Genomic DNA, 25,292 nt, shown 5'->3' on the forward strand with positions numbered 1-25,292 from the left:
TGATAACATAAGTTATGAAAATTTATGTATAAAGTTCATTAGCATTTTAGTAGCACCAAGGATATCTTGTAACTACCTCCATTCAACTAGTCTATGGAGCTATATGAATTCAAACAGTAATTAGATGTTATCCAGATAGAACAGCATTGAAATTATTGCTTATGTTGGCTGAGCTCTGCAGGTGAAATTTTACTGCATGTATGAATTACGCAGTTACAATACCTGTTTCTGAAAGTATCTTGTCATGTCAACCTTCACTACCACCAGTGATATCTGCCTTCATAGTCCATTTATCAGCCTCTCCCACAAGCAAATCCGTGCTTTCTTCCAAGCCACCACTTATGCATGAAATCCCTCCCTGGACTAAACTGTAGAGCAGCGACAGTGTCCTTCTTCAAGACCCACTTCTACCATGCTAAAATTAAATTTGTTAGTCTTTAAAGTGCCACAGAACTCTCGTTGTTTTTGCTGTATACAGACTAACACGGCTACCCCCCTGGAACTCTTCTACCATGCTGTGTATGGTAAATTGCCAAGTGATAAAGGCTCAGCAGATGGCCAGCAGGGGCTGCTGACATCAGACGTGCTCCTGGCTTGTAGCTTTAGGAAAAAACAAACTAAAACCTGCAAATTATGCATGTAGCCAGCCTTTGTAACCATGTCTTCCTGGCTGGCTGGAGAGGAGCTGAGTGCAGGGGAGGCAGCAGTACACCCTGCTCAACCATTCTTCTCTGCTCCCTCTGCTTGTTCGTTATATTAGCTTGTTCCATTAGTCTTCATTTGGATTGTACGATCTTCAGGGCAGAGGCTGTCTTTTACCCCATCATCTGACTGGGGCTCTGTGCACTTCTGTAATACAAAGGAATAACCAGGGTGTTATAGTAACAGTCTCCAGAAAGATGAAGGGAAGAAGTGAACTCCCTTACATGATTCCCCACTATGAAAGCAAGTATTGTAAAACAAATCAGCATATATGGAATGCTTCTGTAGTGTGTTGCCTAAATCAGAGTCATAGGTGCTCCACCTGTGTCCCTAAAAAGGACTGACAGGATGAGGTGGAGAAGTTCTTTCACTGGGTCGAGATCCATGTTGATGGCTCCAGCTGCTGGGAGTGTGCGGATACAAAAATGGCTTGGCTGTATGTGTTAGTGGGCAAAAACCATCAAAAGACTTCTGGTCCATTCCTGCGAGATAGACAGACAAGTTCTCTCACAATGCACTATGAACCAAGCCATAGCGTGGCTACAGCTGGTGAGGGCACTAGGAATCCTATGATGTGATGGTATTCACCTACAGAAGCTGAAGTTGTGACTTGGGTCTGTGTAGCACAGGATGGATGTGCCAGCACAGGTGAGGCTTGGGTTACCAGTGCAAGCTTGGAAACACTGAGTCTGCAGGTGCAGGTCACACAGACAGGTTTGCTGCGCTTTGTAAACAAACTCATAGTTTAAAGCCAGAAGGGACTTCCAGATCATCTGGTCAGACCTCCCTCTGGCAGGCAGCCCTTCTTATATGGGTCTGCCTGGCCCTGATTGACTGCTACCCCCGCAGCCTCTCCAGGGCTCTATTAACACCTTCTCTGCCAGGATGGGCTACCTGCCCTACCACAGCCATGATAGAACATTAAAAAAATAGACATTAGTTATTAGTTGCAAAATAATGTATGTTCCAGAAAATATTAAGCAGTAATAAAAAAAATACATGCTTCCTCCACACACATTTTTCGAATAACTTTGAAAAATAACATGATTAAAACAGACAGTATAGTGATGGCTGAGTAGTTACCTTTGTCAGCGTACGCTGTGGTTAAAGTGGGGATTGTTATTCCTGTTCTGTTCTACACTCCATGTTCCAAAACATAAACCAGCAGAGCCCGGTAACTCAACTCTCTGTTGGTTTCTTGTTCTACCTGAAATAGACCTACGACTGTTGAAAACGTGAAGAGAATTGATGGCGTGTCTGAAGCAAAATCGGCCATGTTGGTTCCTCTCCTGGATGACATTAAGGAATTTTGCCAAGCAAATAATCTGGAGGTAAGATTTTTCCCCAGTGGAGCCATCTGCTTCCCTGCTGGAGCCCTTCTGATCTATCTCACCTTGTGATTTACAAGTTCCATTTTTCAGGCTTTCTGACATGGTCCCAGTCCTTCATCCAATTACAGGACAGGACTCTTGTCGTAGCCTGTGAACTATCCTTCTGAATCACCTCAAGTTGGTGGTATTGAGCAAAGCCCTCCTCTCACTCTTCCTCAGGGCTCCTTGTGCTTCTTCTGCAGCAATCCCAGTAACTGCTGGGCCTGGGTGATGGCATCCAGCTCTTTTGATTGGCAGTATGGAGGATGACAAGTAGGCCAGAGAAAGTGTACTACAAGTTTCTTAAGAAGTTTCCAAAATACAACATCAGCTCCTCTCTTCTCATTTCTTCTAGCCCTTGTTTTATCCTTCATGTTCTCCTGTTTCCAGTGTTCTTTCTCTCACCTCTTGTTAAGGATTCTTCCTTTCTCTTTCCCACTCTGTCTGTGGCGAAGTAGGTGCCATCCTAAGGGTTGTTCCTGAGATATGACCATCTCATGTACATCATAGCTAAGCATCCTGTAGCCAGGTTACTCCAGTGACTGTAGTCATCACTCCTTGAATAACTGACAAGGCTGGCTACTGGGACGTGTGCGTAAGCTTGGTCTCCCACTCCCTGGACTTGGCACGTCACGATTACAAGCTTTTCTGTAGCTGTTCATTTCTTCACATAAGCAACGGAAATCATTTTGATCTAGTTCCAGAATTCCAGGTTACACTGTGTATAATGATACTGGATACGTGGTAGGTTCTATATAAATACGTGGGGAACAGATTAACGGCCATGGCTGGCCTGGAGAACAAGCAAAACATGGGGATGTTGAGATCCTCATTCCTAAAATGGGGGGACTCTCATCTAAATCCCATGTAGGCCTCAGCAATTCAAGGCATGGCCTAATATCCCTATCTGGCAAAAGGACTAGAGAGTGAGGAAGCACTTGGCCTAACCTCCTTCCTCCTGGCATCTGTGAGTAATACCTGCTGTGAGACCAGCCTTATGGGTGGCAATAGTCCAACAAGGTTTCTTTTCAATGGAATCCTGTTAATGGTCACAATCAGCATATCGGTGTTTTGCTGGTAACAAAGAAAGGAACCTCACTGTTACTTCCCCAAGAAGGAAGGCCAGATGGCAGCAGTGGAGAGGTTAGAAGTTAGTCCAGGCCTGGTACACCAAGGCTGTTTGGCTGTGGTTTCCAGCCAGTCAGCCTGTTCTGGGAATGCGGTCTTCTGGTGATGGGATCAATGCACACACTTTGTCACACCGAGAGGAAGCTTTGATTATTCACCAGTTCCTCAAGCTTGCTTTCTGTTCATTTAGAAATCATATATAAACTCACTAGAGTGTGGCAAGCAGCCAGTTCTTCTTAAAATAGCTAGTAAATATGCAGTCTGTTTTTTAGGGTTCATGGTAAATTGTAGAATGAGCTCTTTTGTCATCAAAGCTCTTTTTCAAAGTGTGTGGGTGTGTACACACACATACACACACACACAAAAGTCAGCACTCCAGCTCTTGACCTTTGATGGTTCTTATTTGAAAACAAGCAAAATGGATTTTGTTAGCTACTGTTGTTAAAAAATTACATTGTTTTGTGGTGCTAAATATGGGTCAAAGCTTGCAGTTATTCACTCAGGCAAAACTTCCAGTAAAGGCAGACTGCAGGATTTGGCCTTAGATATAATGACTGACAAATCTGAAGTGGAAAGAAATGGATATTTTTCATTATAGTCAAATTAATATTCTGATGTAGAGTACCCTTGAGGAAAAAATATATAGTTGAGTGTATGGTTATAAACTATAACAAAGTGATTTCTCTGGCTGCATTAAAATATTTTGGTATTTGATGGGAGTCAGATAAATTCACTATATAGTATAGAATGGTGCCATTAAATTGTCAATAAATACAATTCACAGTTGCAGTCCTTTGGTGCAGCTTACAATTAGGTTTAAAAAAAAAAGAAGTCCCATCTTTGCCTCTATAAAAAGAACATATTATAGTGTTTGAATATAGACCTAGTGAAACCATCATCAAATTTTTTAATTAAAAAGCAGAGTAGAGGAGTTACATTATTTTGTTAATTGTATTCTTCTGAATAAAGTGGTAAGGATCTTCTTATAAACTTTGTTTTTCCAAAAGCCAGCTAACCTGGGTTGAAAACAGCACCAAACTCGGTGGAAAGGGTGTGTGTTGTGTTGTGTACATAAATGCAAGAGGAGGCTGAGGGGCACCACATGAGTAAGAACCCATCCATCCTGGATTAACTCTGCAGTGAAGACAGAGCCATACTGTGATACCTCTAGAAGTAGGTTGGGAGTAGTGCATTGGGAATGTGCATTACATGCTAATTGAGGCAAGGTCATTGGCTGGTAAGGTTTTCTCGCCATGATTTGATGATGGAAGAAGTATGTCTATGACCTTGCTGAGTGACTAATGGGGTCCCATCCATTTCAGGACAATTGTTAAACCAGTTCTCTCTCATTGGGCACTCTGCTTGGTTCACCATGGGAGGACTGGGGAATTCCTGGGGCTGTGCTGTTTGCATTTGATCTTAAATGTAGGAGGTTTCCCTCAACTCACACGCACACCCCCATATCCAGCCTCCCTCATGGAACTCCTGTCAGTGTCCATCTTGAGTCCTAGGACCAGGTTAAAATGTAGCTTGTGCTGGTGTATGTGCTGTCTTTCTGCACCCAGGTTCCCTTGCTTTGCTGATTGAGTTCCTGTCTGGTTGAGTGCTTTAGCCACTGAGCTGATTCTCCTCAGTGTCTTGAATGCCTTTACAAAAAATAACTGGTCTGGCCGGGTCCATTATCTCATGGCTGCCATGACAACCATGGAACTGTTTCAGATGTTCCGGGCTCAGCATACAAAGCTGGTTACACCCCAGATTTGATATTTGGATTGGGGTTGGAGACTGAGGAATATGGAATTCACCTTTGTCAGGGTCAGACTATTGCCTGTCCTGGTTCGAGGGCAGGGCTTCCCATTTTATTGGTCCATCCTGGGAGAATGGTGAAACTGCTTAGATTTCTGGCTGTTCTGAAGGATGCTTTGGCCAGTGGACCCACTCGTTCAATACTCACATTGAACATTAGATTCCCCTCTTGTGGTCTAGTGGACAGAGCACTGGATTTAGATTTGGGATATCTGAGGTCTGTTGCTGATCTGCTGATCTGCTGTGACTTTGGGCAAGTCATTTCACTGCTCCATGCCTCAGTTTCGTGAACTATAAAATGGGGATATTGATACTGACCTCCTTTGTGAAGTGCTTTGTGATCTACGAATGAAAAGCACTAGATGATATTCTGTCCATGGCTATCAATATGGTGGCACCCTGTCCCAGTGTGCTTTCTTCACTGATCATTATGGCTACAGACAAAGCACAGAGGAGAGATTCTATGCTGCCACTGGCAGAAATCATGTTCTGAGTTTTTGCACTCTGATGCTATCCTAGAGGGGAGAAGAATCTTCTCCTTCACCCTAGCCAGCAGATTGTCCAGGCAGGGAGTGTGCCTGCTCAATTATCTTTGCTTGGGTAGAGATTAGTGTTTCTCTTTGCTTCACAGATCAGGCTGTTGGGATGCTGGCTATGTTGGCTTCTTCTGGGGAGGCAGAACTGTGTGTGTGTGTGTTTGTGTGTGTGTGTGTGTGTGTGTGTTTGTGTGTGTGTGTTTGTTTGTTTTTGGGGGAAGGGGTCCTGCCGAGCTTTAAAAAAAGAAATTCTTACCTTGTAACACCCAAAAATATGTATTTGTGTAAAAATAAAATACTGTTCTGCATTTCTATATTACTGTACATATGAGTATAAAACTCTCTTTAACAGTGCATACTAAATCAGAATCGCACCAACCATCCCAGTGTGTGTCAGTCCAGACCCCAGTATTTTGTGACCCCTTAGGTATGTTAAGCAGACTATCCCATAGCTTTCTTCAATACACTGTGTGTTCCCATGCATGTGCATATGAATTATAAGCACACATCTTGGGGTGATATACTGCCTATGTGTGGAACACAATCTGACTGCACAACCTAGTTTGCTTAAAGTCTAGCTCTTCCATTTCCAATTCCAGAGCAGATGACCTGGCAGGATGATTTCTTGGGTGGCTGGGCTATATCCTGCTAACTCTTGTTTGTCACCTTGTAGACAGACACATTCCCTGCTTGTGGATCTAGGGAAAAGCAGCAAGCAGCCCTGCAGAAGAGCATTGGGTGCAGCTCCCTTCCACAATCACAGCTCATAACATATATGCTGTTCCAAGAGAAGAACCAGTCTTTGGTAAGTTATATCCCAAGGGTGGAGATGTGGATGTGCTGGTTGTCTAAATGAGGCGGGATATTGTTTGTATGGGGGTTGCAAACTTGTTAAAACATGAGACTTGGGGATCAGACTGAGTTAGTTGCTACTGTTCTCTCAAATCCTCCCTATACTGCCAGTGAGCCCCTATTTTTGGAACACAAACCTCTGCCCTATCTGGAACAGAACACCCCATCTGCGTGCGCTGGCCAGGAAGCACTGGGAGCTGTTTTTGCTATAAATCCATATGTAAACTGAGTTAGAGCCTGGGCCCCTAATGAGTATAATTCCAACATAGATGGGGCCAAAACCATGTTCTCCAAGTGATTTCCCTGGCATGTTCCAATGCCATTGTGGGCAGCACTTTGCTCGCACTGCTATGGCTATGCCTGTCTGCTTGTTGTAGCACACTCATGCCAAATACTGTGCCATTGCCACCTCCGACTGGACTTATCTCTGGACCCCAGCAGAGTCAGATAGAAGCATCCTTCTGTACCATAGCACTATGGAATAGACACAGTACAGTACATAGGGCTGCATGTAGATGTTTCTCCTGGGCTGATGAGTACTGTGTCCTTATTCTGGATATAAAAATATTCAAGCCCTTTGCATTGTACCTCCATGTAAGATTTGAATGGCCTGGAAAAAACCCACAGGACATTCAGTGCAAAATTGTTAGACTAAATGTCAGTGCAACTTTCTGATTGAGACTTCCGAAGTTCTGGTTCTTGTTGCACCCTGATCTCAGCCATTTACTCAAATCTATTAAGGCATGAGCTGGGGAGTAGGTAGTTACACAAAACACTGCACATGCACAGGTTTGGGAACTGTGCCTTTGAGTTCCCTTTTGTGCATTTAAGGGCATATCTGCCCCTGTAGCAGAGAGGGGTCCCCAGGCATCAGGCCAAGCATGTAGTAGTTCTACTCAGGAGAGGGTTTGGAGGTCTGCTCACCAGACAGACACCCTCTCTGTAGTACAAGGGGTGAGCAGATGGCCCAAGATGAGAGAGCCCACTGCTGCCCAGGGCAATGAGGTGAGGCTGTACAGGGTTGTTCAGGCCAATGGAGAGAAGCCCCACCACAGGTACTCTTGGCTGGGCAGAGGATTCTACTGGGCATGTTGCTGCAAGGATGTTACTTGACTGCTTGCAGGAGGATTTAGCTCATACTTAAAATTAAATGGAAGAGAAAATAAATTCTTCAAGCATCCTCTGCAAATTACCACTCTTGGGATGTGCTGACCAGATGTAGCCAGGACAGTGGAGCCTTCTAGTTGCAGTGTCTGTTAGTGCCCCTTGCCCCTCTTCCCCTGCCACCAATGCTGAATCGCATTCTGAGGGTGTATCTAGGAAAGGGGGCCTTGGTGCTACTGCCTCCTCAGTTCCTTCCAACCGCTGCAGCAATAGGATGTGAACCTCTCCAGATCCATTAGCTAGATAGTTGTTAAAATTGAATATAGTTGTTAGGATAAGTTAGTTTTAGCTAGTAAAGACAGTTTGTTAGATAAGCAGAACACTTATGGGTTCCAGCATGACAGATCCCAGCGCGCAGAAACATGGCTTCAAGAGACGCACGTCATGCCAGTTTTCCCAGGTTCTAATGCACACATTTGTTGCCTGAAACATGGGCAAGAATCCTTCACCAGCATGCTGGGAGATATGCAGCACACTTACTCCTTGAATTAGCTGAAGAAATCTTGGAGACACTTCCAGTAATATCTGCAAACTTATGCATGACAGGAGACATCCTGGAAGACTGGAGAAGGGCTAACGTAGTGCCCATTTTTTAAAAAGGGGAAAAAAGACGAGCCAGGGAATTGTACATCAGTCAGCCTGACCTTGATACCTGGAAAGCTACTAGAACAATGTTATACATTCAGTTTGCAAATACCGGGAGGCTGAAGGGGTGATTACTAGCAGCCAGCATGGATTTACTAAGAATAACTCATGCCAAATAAGTTTGATTTCCTTCTTTGACAAGGTAACTGGTATGATGGATATGGGAATGCAGTAGACATAATATACCTGGACGTTAGCATGACTGGACATAATATACCTGTACTGTGACAAAGCCCCACATGACATTCTTATAAGTAAGCTGGAGAAATGCAGGCTTGGTGGAACTGCCATTAAGTGAAAACATAATTGTTAAACAACCACAAATAAAGAGTAACTATTAATGGAATGATGTCAGATTGGAAGGTGGTCTCAAGTGGGGTTCTACGGGGATCTGTTCTGGGTTGAAATAGAGAGCATACTGATCAGATTTGCAGATGAGACAAAGCTGGGGTGGGTGGGGGAGTGTTGCAAACACTTCGTAAGATAGAGCTAAAATTCAAAGGGATCTTGATAAATTGAAGAACAGGGTTATAGACGACAAAATGAAATTCTTTGAGTAGTGTCCCTGTGGGTGCTCCACTGTAGGTGTGTATGCACAGCTGGGACGGATTGCTATCAAAGTTCTCTGGTCAGCAGTGCAGGGGTGCAGACACATCTACAGTAGAGCATCCTTAGGGAACGCATCTTGAAGAACCATTGTTACTGCACAAAGGTAAATAACTTCCTCTTCAACAAAAACAAGTGTAAGGCGCTACACTTAGGGAAGAAAAATCAAATGCACAAATATAGATTGGGGGATAATTGGCTTGGCAGCAGCACTGGTAAGAAGGATCTGGGAGTTGTGGTGAATCACAACCTCAACACTAGTCAACAAGCAAATGCAATTTTGGTTTGCACTAACAGAGGCATAGGATGCAAGTCACAAGAGGTGATAGTACCACTCTGCTGGCACTGGTTAGGCCACAGCTGGAATAATGTGTCCAGTTTTGGTTACCAATGTATAGAAAGGATGTAGAGAAGCTGGAAAGGATCCAGAGGTTAGTAACAAAGATGATCAAAGGGATAGAATGCAAATCACATGAGCAAAGGCTGAAGGAATTGGATATGTTTAGTTTGGAAAAGAGGAATTTAAAGGGAGATATGATAGCAGTCTTCAAATACTTAAAAGGCTGCCATAAAAAAGATGGAGAAAAAGTTCTCTCTTGCCACAGAGGGCAGGACAAGAGGCAGTGGGTTTAAACTACAGCATAGCAGTTTTAGATTAAATCTCAGGAAAAACTTCCTAACTGTAAGAACAGTAGGACAATGGAACAGACTGCCTAGGGAAATTGTGGAAGCCCTTCACTGGAGTTTTTCGAAAGGAGGCTGGATACCCACCTGTCCTGGATGGTTTAGACCCAACAAATCCTGCATCTTTGCAGGGGGTTAAACTAGAAGATCCTTGTGGTCCCTTCTGACCCTATGGTTCTATGATTCTATGACCAAATAGACTTCAGACTCTTCTGTTGCAAGAGACCTTGTCAGCCAAGCCTCTGGGATCCAGTACGTGCTAAAGGATCCAATAAGAATAGGAAATCTGAATTGACTCCTACTATGTCCAGATCCAAGGAAGTGTTAACATCAAAGACTTTGGTACCAGGCTTCAGTTCCAAGTTAACTGATCTTGCAGTAGCCAAATCTTCTGATCCAGTTCTAACTCTGGTGCAGTCTGCGTCTGGTCTAGTGCAGGACATGTACTGTAAAGATCCACAGGAACCACCTACCTTGGTTTGAAGGAAGAGAAGAGCTAAATTAAAACATCTCTAGCAGCTCCTTTGATCATTTGCATCAGGTGGATATGAGGTCTAAGGATTTAAGACCTTTGGATAGCTCCAAGGGTACAGATCCAAAGACAAGACCTTTGGATTTGGTCATGGCAAGCCAGCAGTATCGTATAATGGCTATGTCACAAATTTATCCAGATGCACACCTGATAAAAGACTGAGATGAGATCTGGAGCGGGAGAGATTTCCGCAGTCGCTATCCCCACCTCCTAAAACTTCTACTGGCTCACCAGCAAAGACCATTTTACTGCTTTCTATTTTTCAGATCACTACATCAGCTATCTCACTGATTGCTTTGATATTGTATCTGCAATTGGACATTGAGCTGTGCCAAGGCAGCATTTTAAATGTAGATTTGCTGTTAGAAAGCTCATACTCCACTGAGATGTTGCAAATCATATTGATGTTCAGAAAGCATTCACCAGGAGAAGTTGAGTTTAAATGGAGACAATTTATTATTTGGGCAGTGGATCAGAATGGTGACCCAGATTTAGCCCTTATACAACTGGTATTGGAATACTTGTTACACTTAAAAACAATGGATTTGTTTCTTTCCTCTGTTACCAGCTAGCAGCAATAGCAGCAGTCTATGCTCATGTAAAGGGTAAATCCACCTTCTCATACAGGCTGGTGAAAAACTTTTTTTAAAAGGTTTATTGACTCTATATCCCCCCAGTTAATGACCCAGTCCCTCCATGGAATTTTAATTTAGTATTAACACAACTTATGTCTTCCCTATTTGAGTCTCTACGGGATTGTTCTCTTTCATCTTTCTATAAAGACAGCTTTTATAATAGCAATTTCTTCCACTTGAAGAATTTGTGAGTTGCACGCACTGATGGCAGACCACCCTCCCCATACTACTTTTCATAAAAATAACGTGATTCTTAGACCACATCCTAAATTCCTTCCAAAGATAGTGTTGGAGTTCCATATCAATCAGAGTATAAATTTACCTGTGTTTTGTTCCCTAAACCTCATTTGAATAAAGAGGAATCTAGATTACATTCCTTACAAGAGTGTTCTTAGCTTATGTTACCTGGATAGAATGGAGAATTTCACATCTTTGTCTAAGTTATTTGTTTCATTTGCTGATACTTCTAAAGGTCAGGCCATTTCAGCATGGTTCCCATCCCTATCTTGTATTGAATAATGTTACCAAAGAGCTTCTCCTTCTGGTCCTCTTAGAGCCCATTCTACTAGAAGAGTAGCTGCATCTGTAGCAGTCTCCAAATATGAAGCACAGTTTGGCAGAGTGGTACTTCAGTCATTGTTTAATTAATTATTTAATTCCCTCCTTCCTTGTTTACAGTACTACTTGTCACACTATCCCAAGAGTGGGAATATGCAGAGGACACTCGAAGAACTAGTGAAGGTTGTAATCAGAATTACTTGAGATGAACTCTGCATATTCACACTCCCTACCCGTGTTCCCCACCCTGCAGAATCCTAACTTCAGTATTACTTGGTATTCTGTGTTAGTGGTTGGAAGGAACTGAGGTGGCAATGGTGCCCCGCGCCGCCCTTTTATAGCCACACCCACAGAATGCGCTCTAATGCTGGGGGTAGGGGAGGGATGTGCACTAACACTAACTGCTACTAGAAGGTTGTACTGTCCTGACTGCTTCCTGTCAGCGCATCAGAAGAGTGAACATGCAGAGTCTAGCTGAAAAAACTCCACTTATAAGTAACCAAACTTCATTTCATAATCATAACGTGACCTTAACATGGGGCTCTTTATTAATTTGTTGTGTAATCAGGAAGCCATAACACACTGGGTGAAATATGCATGTTGCTCTGTGTTCTTTGAAGGAGTGTTCCATAATTTATTGCTTTTAAACTGTTAAATTAAGCTTCTCACTTTTTTCACTCTTTGATATGATGCTGAAATAACTTCCAGCTTCTCTTTTTCCTCCCAAGAGTGTGAGTGAACCTTGTCAGATAGTCACTAAATTAAAATGCCCAAGGACTAATTAACGAGAAGCAATCGTACAATTAGTGTTAGGTAATTTGATGCCCAGTATCAAATAACCATGATTATTACATTGCCCCTGTGTGTATTATCTGGAGGAAAGTCAATAAAAGAAACATAAAGCCTAATTCTTTCAGGGAAAATAATTAATTTTAAATTTATCCTGTAAAAAAGTCAAACTCTAGATAATCAAAATCAGAGAGCTTGCCCTAAGATTTTGGGAATGGAGTCCTCTTAAAAGAACTTGAAATAATCAGCTTTTGTTTATCATCATTTCTATTCTGGTAATGCAACAGTGTTCTACAGTAACATTATGACTCAGTTAGGGTTACTGAGTTTACAGATCTCTTGCAGTTAAGATGTAGATAATTGGCTGCTTTATTGAGGAGCATTTTGGACTTTAAAAAACTGAATGTTACATGTGAGCTGAGCTGATTATACAGTTAGAGCTACTAGGTTGCCACTGAATTGTCTTTCTATCACCAATGAAGTCCTGTGGCTCCTGAAATAGTGGTGGAAGGCACCATATACAGTGAAAATATGATTCCCTTTGCATGGTGCAGACTGCCCTGCTCAGGGTTTGATCCGCTTCTTCCAGGTAGCAGAGCGGAGCTTGGTGGTGGCTGTCTCCATAGCAGTGTAGGGGGGATTGTGAACAGGCCAGAGATACTGAGCAAACCATGGAGATGCAGTGACCCAGTCTAGCATATGGGTCCTGGCAACTGCTTGTTTTACTTTGAGTGATTTCCCTAGGGGTGCTCTATTGTAGGTGCGACAGTGACTCCTGCGCCTGGGATCAGAGATCTTCATCAGCAGTGCCCATCGGACTGCACATGTGCACCTTCCCCCTTTGCGCTGTGCGTGGGACGTATATATTGCGCTGTGCAGTCCAACTGCCTCCAGTTCCTTCTCTGCCACCTTTGGTCTGGGACAGAATCCACAGCAGAGCCAGCTTCTCTTATTCCTTCAGTAGATAGTACTCTACACCTGATAGTGTAGAGTAGTTAGTATCTTCTTCTCTTCTACCAAAAAAATCTTTTTATTTTGTCTTTACTTTTACAGTGCTTTCATAGCTTAAGTTTTTGTTGTCCCCTTTTCCAGCCCTTCCCAACCGGGAAGCTTTTTCCTTCACCCTTATTCCTGGCTCCCCTGTGTTTAAGAGGTGCAGGGCTTATCCGAGTATCTCTGGTACCAGCTCAAAGAAACAGTCTAAAGTTCCTACTGGGCAGACCTCGGGCCCTTGGCACTATTTCTCAGCTCTGGGGCCGAGCTTTAGGAGCTCTAGCATTAACGCCGTTTCTGCCCCTGATGAAACCATTGGCACCGAGTAAGACCATGGCACATCAGAATTGTCGGCACTGGCTAAGTCATCGGCACTGACCAAATCTTCAGTGCAGACCGAGCCTCTGGCGCCATCTACCAACATCTCAGAGACATACACCCTTTCTTCAGCACTGTGTCTTACACCGGCACTGATGATGCTTCTTCCCACTCCACAAGACTACAGGTACCTGACAGGCCTGTTGGTCTCTGATGCTCCTGAGTCTCCACTTCTGTAATGTGACCTCCCCCCACTTCCACCCCCCTCTCCAGACTCATGACTCTCCTCCCTCTCTCTACTGAGAACGGCACCTCTCTTCCCCAATGATGATGATGAGGAAGAAGGTTCCATCATTCCCTTGACAACTTGGCAACTTGCACCTACTCATCCTCACTATACGCAGTCTATCTCTAATCCTCAGTCCTGGCAAGGATCACTGTGGATGCAGCCACATGTGCCACTCCCACCAAACTGGCCATATTGGGACCCTTGGGCCATGTACAGGGCTCAGTTTTGGAACCCTCCCAGGGAGCAAATCCGGAGACGTTCACCTCTCCCTTTTCCATTGGTCTCTTGCCCTCAGGAGGTCGAACCACCACTGGTATCAACTGAAGAGGAAAAACAGGAGGAGAAGGCTCCACCAACTTCGCATTTTTCATCCTCCTCACCTGACGAGGCTATCGTGTCTCCACCCCCTACATCCGCTGATGACTTCAGACACTTTCAAGATTTATTCCGCAGGATTGCGGAATCCTTGCAGATCCCTTTGGAGAAAGTTAAAGACCAGCAGCATAAACTACTGGAAATCCTCCACACATCCTCTTCCTCCAAGATCGCACTACTGATCAATGAGGTTCTTCTAGACCCACAAAGGTACTGTGGCAGACCCCAGTGTCCATCCCTCTGACCTGCAAATGTGCTGACAGAAAATATTATGTTCCGGTGAAGGATGAGGAATTCTTATTTTCGTATCCCACCCCAAATTCTCTGGTGGTCAATGCGGTGCAAGAGAGAGGCTGTCAGTTCCGGTCCCATTCTAAAGTCCAGACAGATTGGAAATGCCTGGATCTATTTGGACGCAAGGCATATTCATCAGTTTAGGATTTCAAACTATGCAGCTCTCATGGCGAAGTATTACTACCAAATTACCAAATTGGAAGAACTCTACCAGGACCTACCGGAGACCAAGAAGAAGCAATTCCAATCCTTAATATCAGAAGGACACCTCCTAGCCTATACAGCCTTACCAGCCTCACTAGACTCCGTAGATACCACTGCTCGATCCATTGCAACTGCTGTCATCATGAGGCACACATCATGGATCCACCTCTAAGGTTTTTCTAAGGAGGTACAAACCACAGTAGAGGACTTACCATTTGAGGGTGAGAAACTATTCTTGGACTGTCTGGATAATTCTCTACACTCCCTTAGAGATTTCCAAGCTACACTTCGTTCTCTCAGGATATACACTCCAGCACCAAAGAGACGCTCAGGGAAGTACTAATTCCTCCCCCGATCCCAAACACAACAATACACTCCTCAATGGTAGTATGACACCTAGCGCCAGCGACAAAGGCCCTCCTACTAAACGTAGACGGTCCACTCCTCAGGGGTCTACATCTCACATACCCCACCAAAGCAACCAGTACAGGGCAGATCGTCGTCCACTGAATCCACATTACACATCAATCTCCTAGAGCTATGAGCAGTCCGCATCGGCTGCCGACATTTCCTATCTTTTCTCAAACACCATATCATAACAGTGATGATGGACAATCTTGTCTGCATGTATTTCATCAACAGGCAGAGCAGAGCGAGGCCCCACTCTTTATGCTTGAAGGTACTCAAACTGTGGAACAGGTGTATCCAAAACAACATCTCTATTTCAGCAGCGTCCCTCCCTGGATACCAGAACACCATCACAGAAGTATTGACCAGGATGTTCTCGCATGATCACGAGTAGGAGCTAGATATATGAGCACTTCAACCCAAATTCAACTGATGGGGCCACCCCACCATAAATCTCATTGCCACTCCACACAACGACTGCTGCCCTCCATTTTGTTCCAGAGCAGGACTGGGTCATGGATCTCTGGGAGACATGTTCCTCATAACATGGAACGCACCACTTTTTTTATGCCTTCCCTCCTGTTCTGAGTACTTGCAAAATATCGGAGGACCAAGCTCATGTCATACTTATACCTCCAACATGGCCTCGACAGGTCTGGTATACTTACCTCCTCCACATGATGGTATGCCGACCAATCTCTGTGTACCTAACTCCATGGCTCCTTTCACAGGATGCATTCTCCATCCCAATCCACAGATGCTGCACCTCAAAGCCTGGCTCCTCCATGGTTCTGGGATTTGGAAATAACATATTCAGACAAATCAAACAGATACTTTTGAATAGCAGGTATGACATGATGAGACGCACTTATGTTTGCAAATGGACTAGATTTCACTGCTAGTGCACCTCCCGCCAAGTGGATGGCACCACACGCACTGCTACCACTTATCCTTGAATACAACCACTTATCCTTGAATACATGCTACACCTTAAACCAGTGGTTCCCAGCCTTTCTGGCTCGAGGGCCACAAATATAATTTTTACAACCCTGAAGGGCCACCAGTCTCCGCCAGCAGCCCCCACCCTCCCACTGCAGTCAGGGAAGAAGTTCAGCAAGAAGGATCTCCCATCCCCCTGGTTGCAGCAGAGAAACAGTGCACTCCACCTGGGTCCCTAGGCAGCAGCTTCCTTCTGCAGCCAGGGGAATGGGAGATCAGTGCTCCGCTCACTCTGGCTGCAGCAGGGACCCCAGCACCTATGGACCCAGGTGGAGCACTTTGCTGTGCTCCCTCCTACAGCCAGAGGGAGGGGAGCGCTGATCTCCCATCCCCTTGACTGCAGCAAGGAGCCTGCACCGGCAACACGCTTCACCTGGGTACTTAGGCAGCGGCTGCAGCTCTCTTCTGCAGCCAGTGGGAGGGGAGCTGTGGGCGACTCTGAAAGACCTAGCAGGCCACAGGTTGGGAACCACTGCCTTAAACAGTCAGGATTAGCCATCAGCTCCATTAGAGTGCACTTGACGGCAATCACTACTTTTTACTCCCCTGTAGATGGGCATTCCATCTTCGCACACCCACTCCAAAATCTTTATTCCCAGACACAAGACCCAAACCCTGCCTGGGACCCTAGCCTAATCCTGCATTCTCTACTAGACCCCCATTTGAACCAACGGCAACCTGCTTTTACATACGCCTATCCATAAAAATGGCCTTCCTTGTCACCATCACCTCTGCTCAACAAATTGGTGAAATCTCAGCCCTTGTGGCATATCCACCATACACATTATTTTATAAAGACAAAGTCACACTATGCCCACATCCAAGATTTTTACTTAAGGTCCCAATATCTTTTCATCTTAGCCATACAATACACCTTTTGTGCTTCTTCCCAAAGCCTCAGTAACCAACAGGCGATGGCTCTACACACCCTAGATATGAGGCAAGCATTATCCTTTTACTTGGGCAGGACTAAACCCTTCCAGAAATCATGAGTATTCCTCTCCATCACCAAAAGATTCAGAGGCCCTGCCACATTTAGACAATGCCTATCTAAAGTGGATCTCACAGTATATATGTTTGGCTTATGAACTCCATGACAGACAATGTTTTATCTCAATCAGAACACAGTCCACATGTTATCTACCTTGATTGCCTAACTTAATAATGTCCCCATCAATGACATTTGTAAAGCTGCCACATGGGTATTGACAGACACTTTCACCTGGCACTACATTATTATGCATGACAGCGCAAAGGACACTCTCCTAGCACATGCTGTCCTACCCTCAACAGTACATGTCGCTACGAAGCCCCTGCCTTCCAACTAGAGGGTACTACGTTATAGTCACCTACCGTGGAGCACCCATAGGGACATCACTCGAAGAAGAGAAGGTTATTCACCCTGTGAAGTAACTGAGGTTCTTTGAGATGTGTGTCCCTATGGGTGCTCCACTATCCCGCCCTCCTCCCCTCTACTTCAGAGCCGAAAACATAAGCTCTGCTCCACTGAAGGAACTGGGAGCAGTTAGACCACACAGCAATATATATACATCCCGCACACAGCACAAGAGTGGGGAGGTGTGCCTATGCAGTCCGATGGGCACTGCTGATGAAGATCTCTGGCCCCAGGTGCAGGGGGCACTGCTGCACCTACAGTGGAGCACCCATAGGGATCCACATCTCAGAGAACCTCAGTTACTGCACAGAGTGAGTAACCTTCTCTTGTCTCTTTTTTATCTAACCCCATGACTGTCTGATAGTGAATCTGGAGTGGCTTCATGGCCACTGCTAAAGGATGGAGCTCCGGTTCTGCTCCGTAGAAAACTGAATACAGAGCAGAACCCTTTCTCTGCCAAGGGTTTCAGGATCATAGTGAGAAATGCTCTCTAAGCCAGAAATAATATTTTGAAACGAAACCACTTTACAAATTGGATTCAGTGTCTGAAACAGATCAGAGAAAAATATACATTGTAAAGTGGTTTGGAATTCTTGTTGTGTAGTCAAATGCAATGGTCTCCTGTTCTTGCTGTTGGTTTGTGAAGTGGCATGCACCATGCATTATAATTTATTATTTGTATTACCATAGTGCCTAGATGCCCCAGTCACAGACCACGACCCCACTGTGTTAGGTGCTGTGCAGACACAGAACAAAAAGACAATCCATGCCCTAAAGAGTTTACAATCTAAGCATAAGAGAAAAGACAACAGATTAATACAGACAGGCAAGGGAATACAAGAAAACATCAAGATAATCTTGTCAGCATGACAGGCAGTGGTCTCATCACACCACCAGCCTTAACCGTTGTCAAGTTTTTTGTAGGCATCACAGTGAAGGAGACTTTTGAGGGCAGGTCTACACTACAACTTTACATTGATGCAACTGATGCAGCTTTGGCGCTGTGGCGCGTCTGATGAAGATGATCTAAGCAGACGGGAGAGAGCTTCTCCTGCTGACATAGCTACCACTCTCGCAGAGATGGAATTGTTGTTATGTCATCAGGAGAAGCTCTCCTACTGACATAGCACTTTCTACATGGGGAGGTTAAGGCTGGTATAACTACGTTGCTCGGGGTTGTGGATTTTTCATGCCCCTGAGCAACATAGTTATACTGAAGTGTGTGTAGTGTGTAGACCAAGCCTAAGGAATGTTTTGAAGGAGGATAAGAAGTTAGTTTTGTAGAAGTTTATGGGGCGCTCCTCCCAGACATGAGGGGCAGCATGGGAGAAAGCACCAAGGTGCTTGTTTGAAAATTTAGCAAGTGGGTGATTAAGGATGGAGCCATGGGGTAATTGGAGGCAGGAGCCAAACTTTTGATATTGAATGAAAGATCAAAGGTAAGTGGGAATAGGCTGTGAAAGGCCTTAGAAGTGAAGACAAGTATCTTATGTTTGATGCAATAGAGAAGGGAGGGGGGGCAGTGATGGGATTCAAAAAGAGCTTTTCTTGTTAGATCTCATACATTTTTATCACTTCAGATTTCTTCTCTCTTTGTTTCTCCAGAAGAGTATAAGTGACAGCAGGTCTCTGCCTATCACTGTGGTTGGCACTCATTTATTCCAAGCCGTGAAAGCTGGGTACCCAGTCGACTTAGAACGAGCAGGTCTGACTCCTGAGGTTCAGAAAGTTATTTCTGATATCATCCAGAACCCTCCCATCAACTCAGGTGAGACTCACAGCTCTAGTCTGAAGGTCAGTCAGTGGAATGACAGTCAGTGGAATACGGATAAAGCGAACATGAAACCTGCACGTCCTGTTTGTTCCTTTGGTGAGAATTCATCACTCAGAGGACCCATTCCTGAGCCAGGTTGAGCAGGGCAGAGCAAATAGTCTTTCCATCCTGTTTGAAACCAGTAGGAGATAAGGGTGCATGGCAAGGCACAGCCTCAAGTCATAAAGGAGAGGAGGAGGGAAGTTTTCTTTAAGAACTTTTGAGTTAAGTGCAGACACAAGATATGTAAAAAAATCCAGTTATAATTTTTTAACTGTGTCCATAGTTAGGCATCTAACTTCAGGCCTCTGAGTTTGAAAACATTGGCCCTAATGAATAGTTATACTTAGATACTAGCACCATCCAGCAGCATGCCAAGTGAATTATTGAAAATATCTTAAATTTCCTCACATCGCAAACCTGGATCATTTGAGATAATTGGATGACGAAGAGACCCGCACAAGTAAACTAATACATAGGTTGTTACATGCATTTTAAAACTTGTATGAATTCTTTAATGTTAGATGAGCACCTGATTTAGGGCTGGTCTACACTACAAAGTTTTGTTGACAAAAGTCAGCTTTTGTGACAAAGCAGTGGAGATGTTGTGTACACACTGAATTGCTTCTCCCACCGATGTAACCCCCTGCTATGCCAACGTAATAAAACCACCTCAATGAGAGGTGTAGGACTTTTGTCGGTGTAGTTAGGGCGACTCAGTGTCAGTGTAGACACTGTGTTCCTTACATTGGCTGTTGGTTGTCATTGTCAATTTCATGGCCTCAGTGGAGAAATTGACAAAAAAGCTTGGCAGCTAGAGCCAAGCTGCCCCCTGTCTCCCTGGAGAGCTGAACAGCTGGACCACCTCCAGTCTGGGAGTGGGGCGAAACACCCCTAGTGGCTGGACCTCGCTCTTGGCGGGGAACCAGGGCAAAAAGCCATGGGCGGCTTCCCCCCGGTTCCTGGTGGGGAATGGGAAGGGTGGGAAGCCAGGGCGGCAGGATCCCACATCCCAGGGATGAGACACCTCAGGTGCTTGTTCCAGGCAGCTTCTCCTGGCTGCTGGCGGGGAATGGGGAGGGAAGAAGCTGGGCTCTCAGCTCCCCACACTTCACCTCTTAGGTTGATGGAAGTGCTCCTGGTGAAGATGCGCACCACTGACCCAAGGAGGGGAGTGTGGATATCAGCCAGCACAGTAATTAATGTGGTGTCTCCATGTCGACCTAACGTACGTTGACTTATCTTTGTAGTGTAGACAAGGCCTAAGTGATTTAAGCTCATAACTGGTAGCCCAAAAGCAGGGTTTCAATTCCCAGCTCTTCCATTGATCTACTGCATGGCCTCGGGCAAGTCACATCATTTCTCTGATTGTTTCCCCATCAGAAGGAAGCAGCTGCCATCCCCCATATTGCAGGTGAGGTAATGGAGAAGTTGCATTAGTCATTTCTAGCAGAGCTGGAAATAGAACCCAGATCTCTAATATGGCAAATATTAATGATCTTCATTCTATTTAAAAGGACATCAATTACAAAAAAAATAAGGAAAAATGCCCTGGGTTTTCTCTTCTTTCCATATTCCCAATCCTACTGGGGCCACTCATGAATCTCTGACACCTGCGTGAGGAAAGTGTTGAACTTAGACTAAGCAAAGACATTTCTGGGAGTCTGAAGGCTCATTCTCACCAGTTCAATAATTCCCTACTGTAATACTGGACTCTGTTATTTTTGGACTTTGTACCCTAAGCTGTCCTGTAGGTAGGTCATTCTGCTGCAGTGATCACATGCCACTTTCTAGGACTTGTGGGCCCAAAAGCAATTCATCTTTGTACCTGTTAACTGACACTATCAAGTTAAGTTTCTCATCTGTACTACAGATATCCCCATAAAATCTGAATGACTTCCACAGTGTGGAGTGTTTAGCTCTGTGCACATTACTCAGATTGGACAGTGATATATGGCTGCTACGTTTGTAGTCAATCACTCATTTGTTGTTCTTTGAGTGATGGTCCCTATATGTATTCCAAACGCAGGAGCCAGAAGTATTTCAGCAGCAGTGTCCGTTGACTCACCTGGCCACCTTATGTTGCCACATGCTTTGTGCGAGTTATAAAAGGCCTTGTGGGGCAACGTGACCTCAGTTCCCTCTTACCGCATGATGGAGATCGGAATCCTCTCTTTGCACTCGTAGCCTCTGTGAGAATGACAGTCCGTTGTAGATAGTTCTGCTTCTCTTCTTACTTCTGTAAATAAGTTAGTTCTACTTCGAGTGATTGCTCATATCCATTCCAAAATAGGTGAGTGCACGCCATCATGCACTGGTTCCCGGAACTTTTTTCCCCTTAGTACACCCCGTAGGGTTGGCCTAGGCGCCCCCTGGAGTACCGCGCTCATGTCGCGGTATATGAGGTACCGCCAACCCTGCGGGCCCTCAGTTCCTCTGCCTGTGAGCGACTCTCACGATCGCTGCCTCAAGTGTCTGGGGGAGCAGCATCGGAAGGATAGGTATAAGATTTGCAAAGCCTTCAAGCCGCGGACTCAAAAAGAACGTGATATCCGGCTGACGGCTATTTTGATGGAGGCGGTGCTCCGTCCAGCCTCCAAACCACCACGTTCCACCTTGGCATTGAGCGTCTCCTCGGTACGGAGCACTCCACCAGCACCAGAGTCGACCCAAAGCCGCCCGTCTCCGGTGCCTCAGAAGAAACGGCGCCAGGGCACCGAGCGCCAGGGCTCCCCGCACCGCCTGTGCGGCCGGGATTCGAGCCAGGAGATGCACCAGCCACGGCCCGTTGAGCCTGCTCCAGCGCCTGCATCTCCATGCAGGGAGCCTCCCCTGACTCCTGGGGGTGGGGGAGCGCCCCTGCCAGGACCATCGACTGTCCATGCCCACGCCTCTGTTCCCCTCTCGGCCGAGGGTGCAGGGACCAGTGTCCCAGGGTAAACCCATGCTGGGTGCCTCCAGGTGGTTGGTCGAGACTCCTGTCAGAGGCGCAGTCTCCCACCAGACAGCCAGAGAGGGTAGAGCACGGTGGCTCCCCTCGCAGCTCTGACTCTGAGTCGTGTTCCTCCTACCTGCGGCACTGAGGATGGTCCGCGGCACTGGAGGCATCACGCTCAAGGCGGCATCGCTCCAAGTCCGCTTCGCACAGTGCGCACAGCTCCCACACCCCGGCACCGAGCCCTTCGCCACCACGGCACCAGTCCCGATCTCTGGAGCAGAGCCTGGCACCGAAGGACCCAGCACCGAAAGACCCAGCCACCCCGACAGGTCAATGATCATGGTCCTCGGAGTCGGGCTCGGCACAAGGAGGCGTGGACGGCACCGTTCACGGTCCCCGAAGGGCAAGCGGTACTGGAAATCCTCGGCGCCGAGACAGAGGTCCTCATCCTCCAGCTCGTCAGGGCGCGCATCCCCCCGTCAGCACTGCTCATGGCGGCATCGACACTCCTCAACCTCATCGGGGTCATCGAGAGGCCAGTCCCCAACGAAGAGGAGCAGAAGTTGGAGGCATCATCGGCAGCAGTCCAGCGGCTCTGGGTCCCGCAAGGACAAGTCCCGCCACGATGCTCCACAGCCAGTACCGATGCCGGCACCGGGGTGGCCGCAAGGGCCCTGGCAGTGGCCTTACTGGGACCCATTGGGAGCACAGATGGGGCAGGGAACTGTATCGGTCCCATCTTCAGTGGCACAGCCTGTGCCCTCCCCACCAAGCCAACAGGCTAAGGGCCATTCGTCAGAGGAGGAATCGGACTCTGAGGAGAGACCCTCCATGGGGCCCCTTCCACAATCCTCCTCCTCTTCCCTGATGAGGTGGCCGCCAGAGACCACAGGGCGCCCCTCTCAGACTTCAGGGCCCACCGGGAGCTCCTTAAAAGGGTGTCAAATAATTTGAACATTGAACTTAAGGAGCTCTCTGAGGAGGAGGATCCCCTCTTCGGGGTTGTCGGGTTAGCGGGTCCATCGAGGGTGGCCCTACCTGTGCACGATAGGGTCCTTAAACTGGCCAAGGTCCTATGGCAAGCCCCTGCCTCGGTTTCCCCTACTTCTAAAGGCGCCGAGAAAAAAATACTATGTTCTGGCAGAGGGGTTTGAGTTTTTGTATACCCACCCAGCCCCTGGTGGTTGATGCGGCCCACCAGAGAGACAGGCAAGGTGGCCTGGGCACCACGCCCAAGAACAAGGACAACAAAAAACTTGACTTGTTCAGCCGTAAAGTTTATTCCACCGGGGCCCTACAATTTAGGATTACGAACCACCAAGCCCTCCTAGGACAGTACAACCTGAACCTCTGGAACTCTATGAGGAGGTTCGCAGAGGGGCTGCCCCAGGACCAGGCGGCGGACTTTGCCACGGTCCTGGAGGAAGGTGTCACGGTGGCAGGGGCGGTGTTGCAATCCGCCAGTGATGCTGCGGACACCGCTAGCAGAGTCATGGCCTCCGCAATAGCCATGTGACGGTGTTCATGGCTGCAGTCATCCGGGCTGTCCCAAAAGGTGCAGCAATCTATTCAGGACCTGCCCTTCGACGGGGCATGCCTCTTCTCAGAAAAAACAGACGAGAAGCTGCATGCTCTGAAGGACTCGCGATCTATGCTCTGGTCCTTGGGACTTTACACCCAATGTCCCAACACCAGGCCCAATCACCCCCTTAGGCCATCGCCCAGACCCTCTCAGCCCTGTAGGGGCCGAGATAGGAGCAGGGGGTTCGGATGACACAACCGCTCTGGCTCGTCCGCAGCTTCCTAGCAAGGGCCCTCTAAGGGGGCTAACAACAAAAAACAGTTTTGATGGTGCGCCCAAGGGCGGCATCAGTACCTCTCTCCTGGATCCACTCTTCCCGTTTGCGGAAAGGCTAAGACCCTACTATGCCGAATGGCAGAACATCATCTCAGACCGTTGGGTCCTCGGCGTAGTTCTCAGGGGATATGCCCTTCAGTTCACAGCTTTCCCCCTGGACTCCTCCTCCTCCTCCCCCCCCCTTCAGGGACCCCTCTCACGAGCAACTCCTTTTGCAGGAGGTGGATTCCCTCCTCCTCCTGGGGGTGGTGGAAGCTGTTCCTTCACAAGAAATAGGGAGGGAATTCTACTCCAGGTATTTTCTCATCCCCAAAGCAAAAGGAGGCCTGAGACCCATATTAGATCTACGCCGACTGAACAAGTTTATCAGGCATCTCTGGTTTCACATGGTCTCCCTAGCCTCCATTATCCCTGCTCTGGATCCAGGAGATTGGTATGCCTCCCTCGATTTGAAGGATGCGTACTTTCACATTTCCATCCTTCCCAGCCACAGGCATTTCCTCAGGTTTTTGGTAGCTGTCTGCCATTACCAATTCTCGGCCCTGCCATTTGGCCTCTCGTCTGCCCCCAGGGTCTTCACCAAGTGCATGGTGGTAGTGGTGGCCCACTTGCGCCGCAGAGGGGTGCAGATCTTCCCCTAACGGGACGACTGGCTGATCAGGGGCAAGTCCAGGGCCCACGTTCGGAACAGCCTATCCCTCATCTGCGCAACATGCATCAGACTGGGGCTGCTCATAAATGAGCAGAAGTCCACTCTTACCCCGGTGCAGCGCATAGATTTCATTGGGACCACACTGGACGCTACCCAGGCCATGAGCCTTCCTCCCGCAGCCTCGGTTTGAGGCGATGGCCGTGATAATAGCCCAACTATGCAGCCACGACGACAGCCAGGCACTGCCTGCAGCTGCTAGGGCACATGGCGGCCTGCACATATGTGGTGAGACTGGCTTGCCTCAAACTCAGGCCTCTCCAGGCGTGATTAGCCTCGGAGTATGCACCAGCCAGGCACACCTTAAACAGGGTGGTCACGGTTCCCCCAAGGGTCCTGGCCTCCCTGAACTGGTGGAGGGCTCCCGGGGAGGTGTTGAGAGAGGTTCCTTTCCGGGATCTGGCCCCATCAGTCACCCTGATCACGGATGCTTCAGACATGGGGTGGGGGGCCCACATCAGCACTGATCTGAGCACCCAGGGGCTGTGGTCGGAGGAGGAGAAGGGCTTCCACATCAATGTGTGGGAGCTCAGGGCAGTCTGGTTGGCCTGTAAGGTGTTCCTCAGATTCCTGAGGGGCAGGATGGTCCATGTTCTCACGGACAATACAGCGGCCATGTTCTATATGAACAGGCGGGGGGGAGCGTGCTCCTCGGCTCTTTGCCAAGAGGCCATTCGACTTTGGGACTTTG

General features: G+C 46.9%; 1 protein-coding gene across 4 annotated transcripts in view; it reads left to right on the plus strand.

The window, feature by feature from the left end:
- Nucleotides 1–25,292, plus strand: part of WRN (WRN RecQ like helicase) — a 127,844-nt gene that overhangs the window by 86,614 nt on the left and 15,938 nt on the right. For all 4 annotated transcript variants that reach the window (XM_067556962.1, XM_067556965.1, XM_067556963.1 and 1 more), the window contains 3 exons: nucleotides 1,919–2,033; nucleotides 6,216–6,347; nucleotides 18,889–19,051. In XM_067556962.1, the coding sequence (XP_067413063.1) occupies nucleotides 1,919–2,033; nucleotides 6,216–6,347; nucleotides 18,889–19,051 (410 nt within the window). The remainder of the gene's footprint in view (nucleotides 1–1,918; nucleotides 2,034–6,215; nucleotides 6,348–18,888; nucleotides 19,052–25,292) is intronic.

Source organism: Emydura macquarii, unplaced genomic scaffold (assembly GCF_026122565.2).
Source record: "Emydura macquarii macquarii isolate MOO-44397 ecotype Brisbane River unplaced genomic scaffold, CSIRO-AGI_Emac_v2 contig_1790, whole genome shotgun sequence".
Taxonomy (NCBI): Eukaryota; Metazoa; Chordata; order Testudines; family Chelidae; genus Emydura; species Emydura macquarii.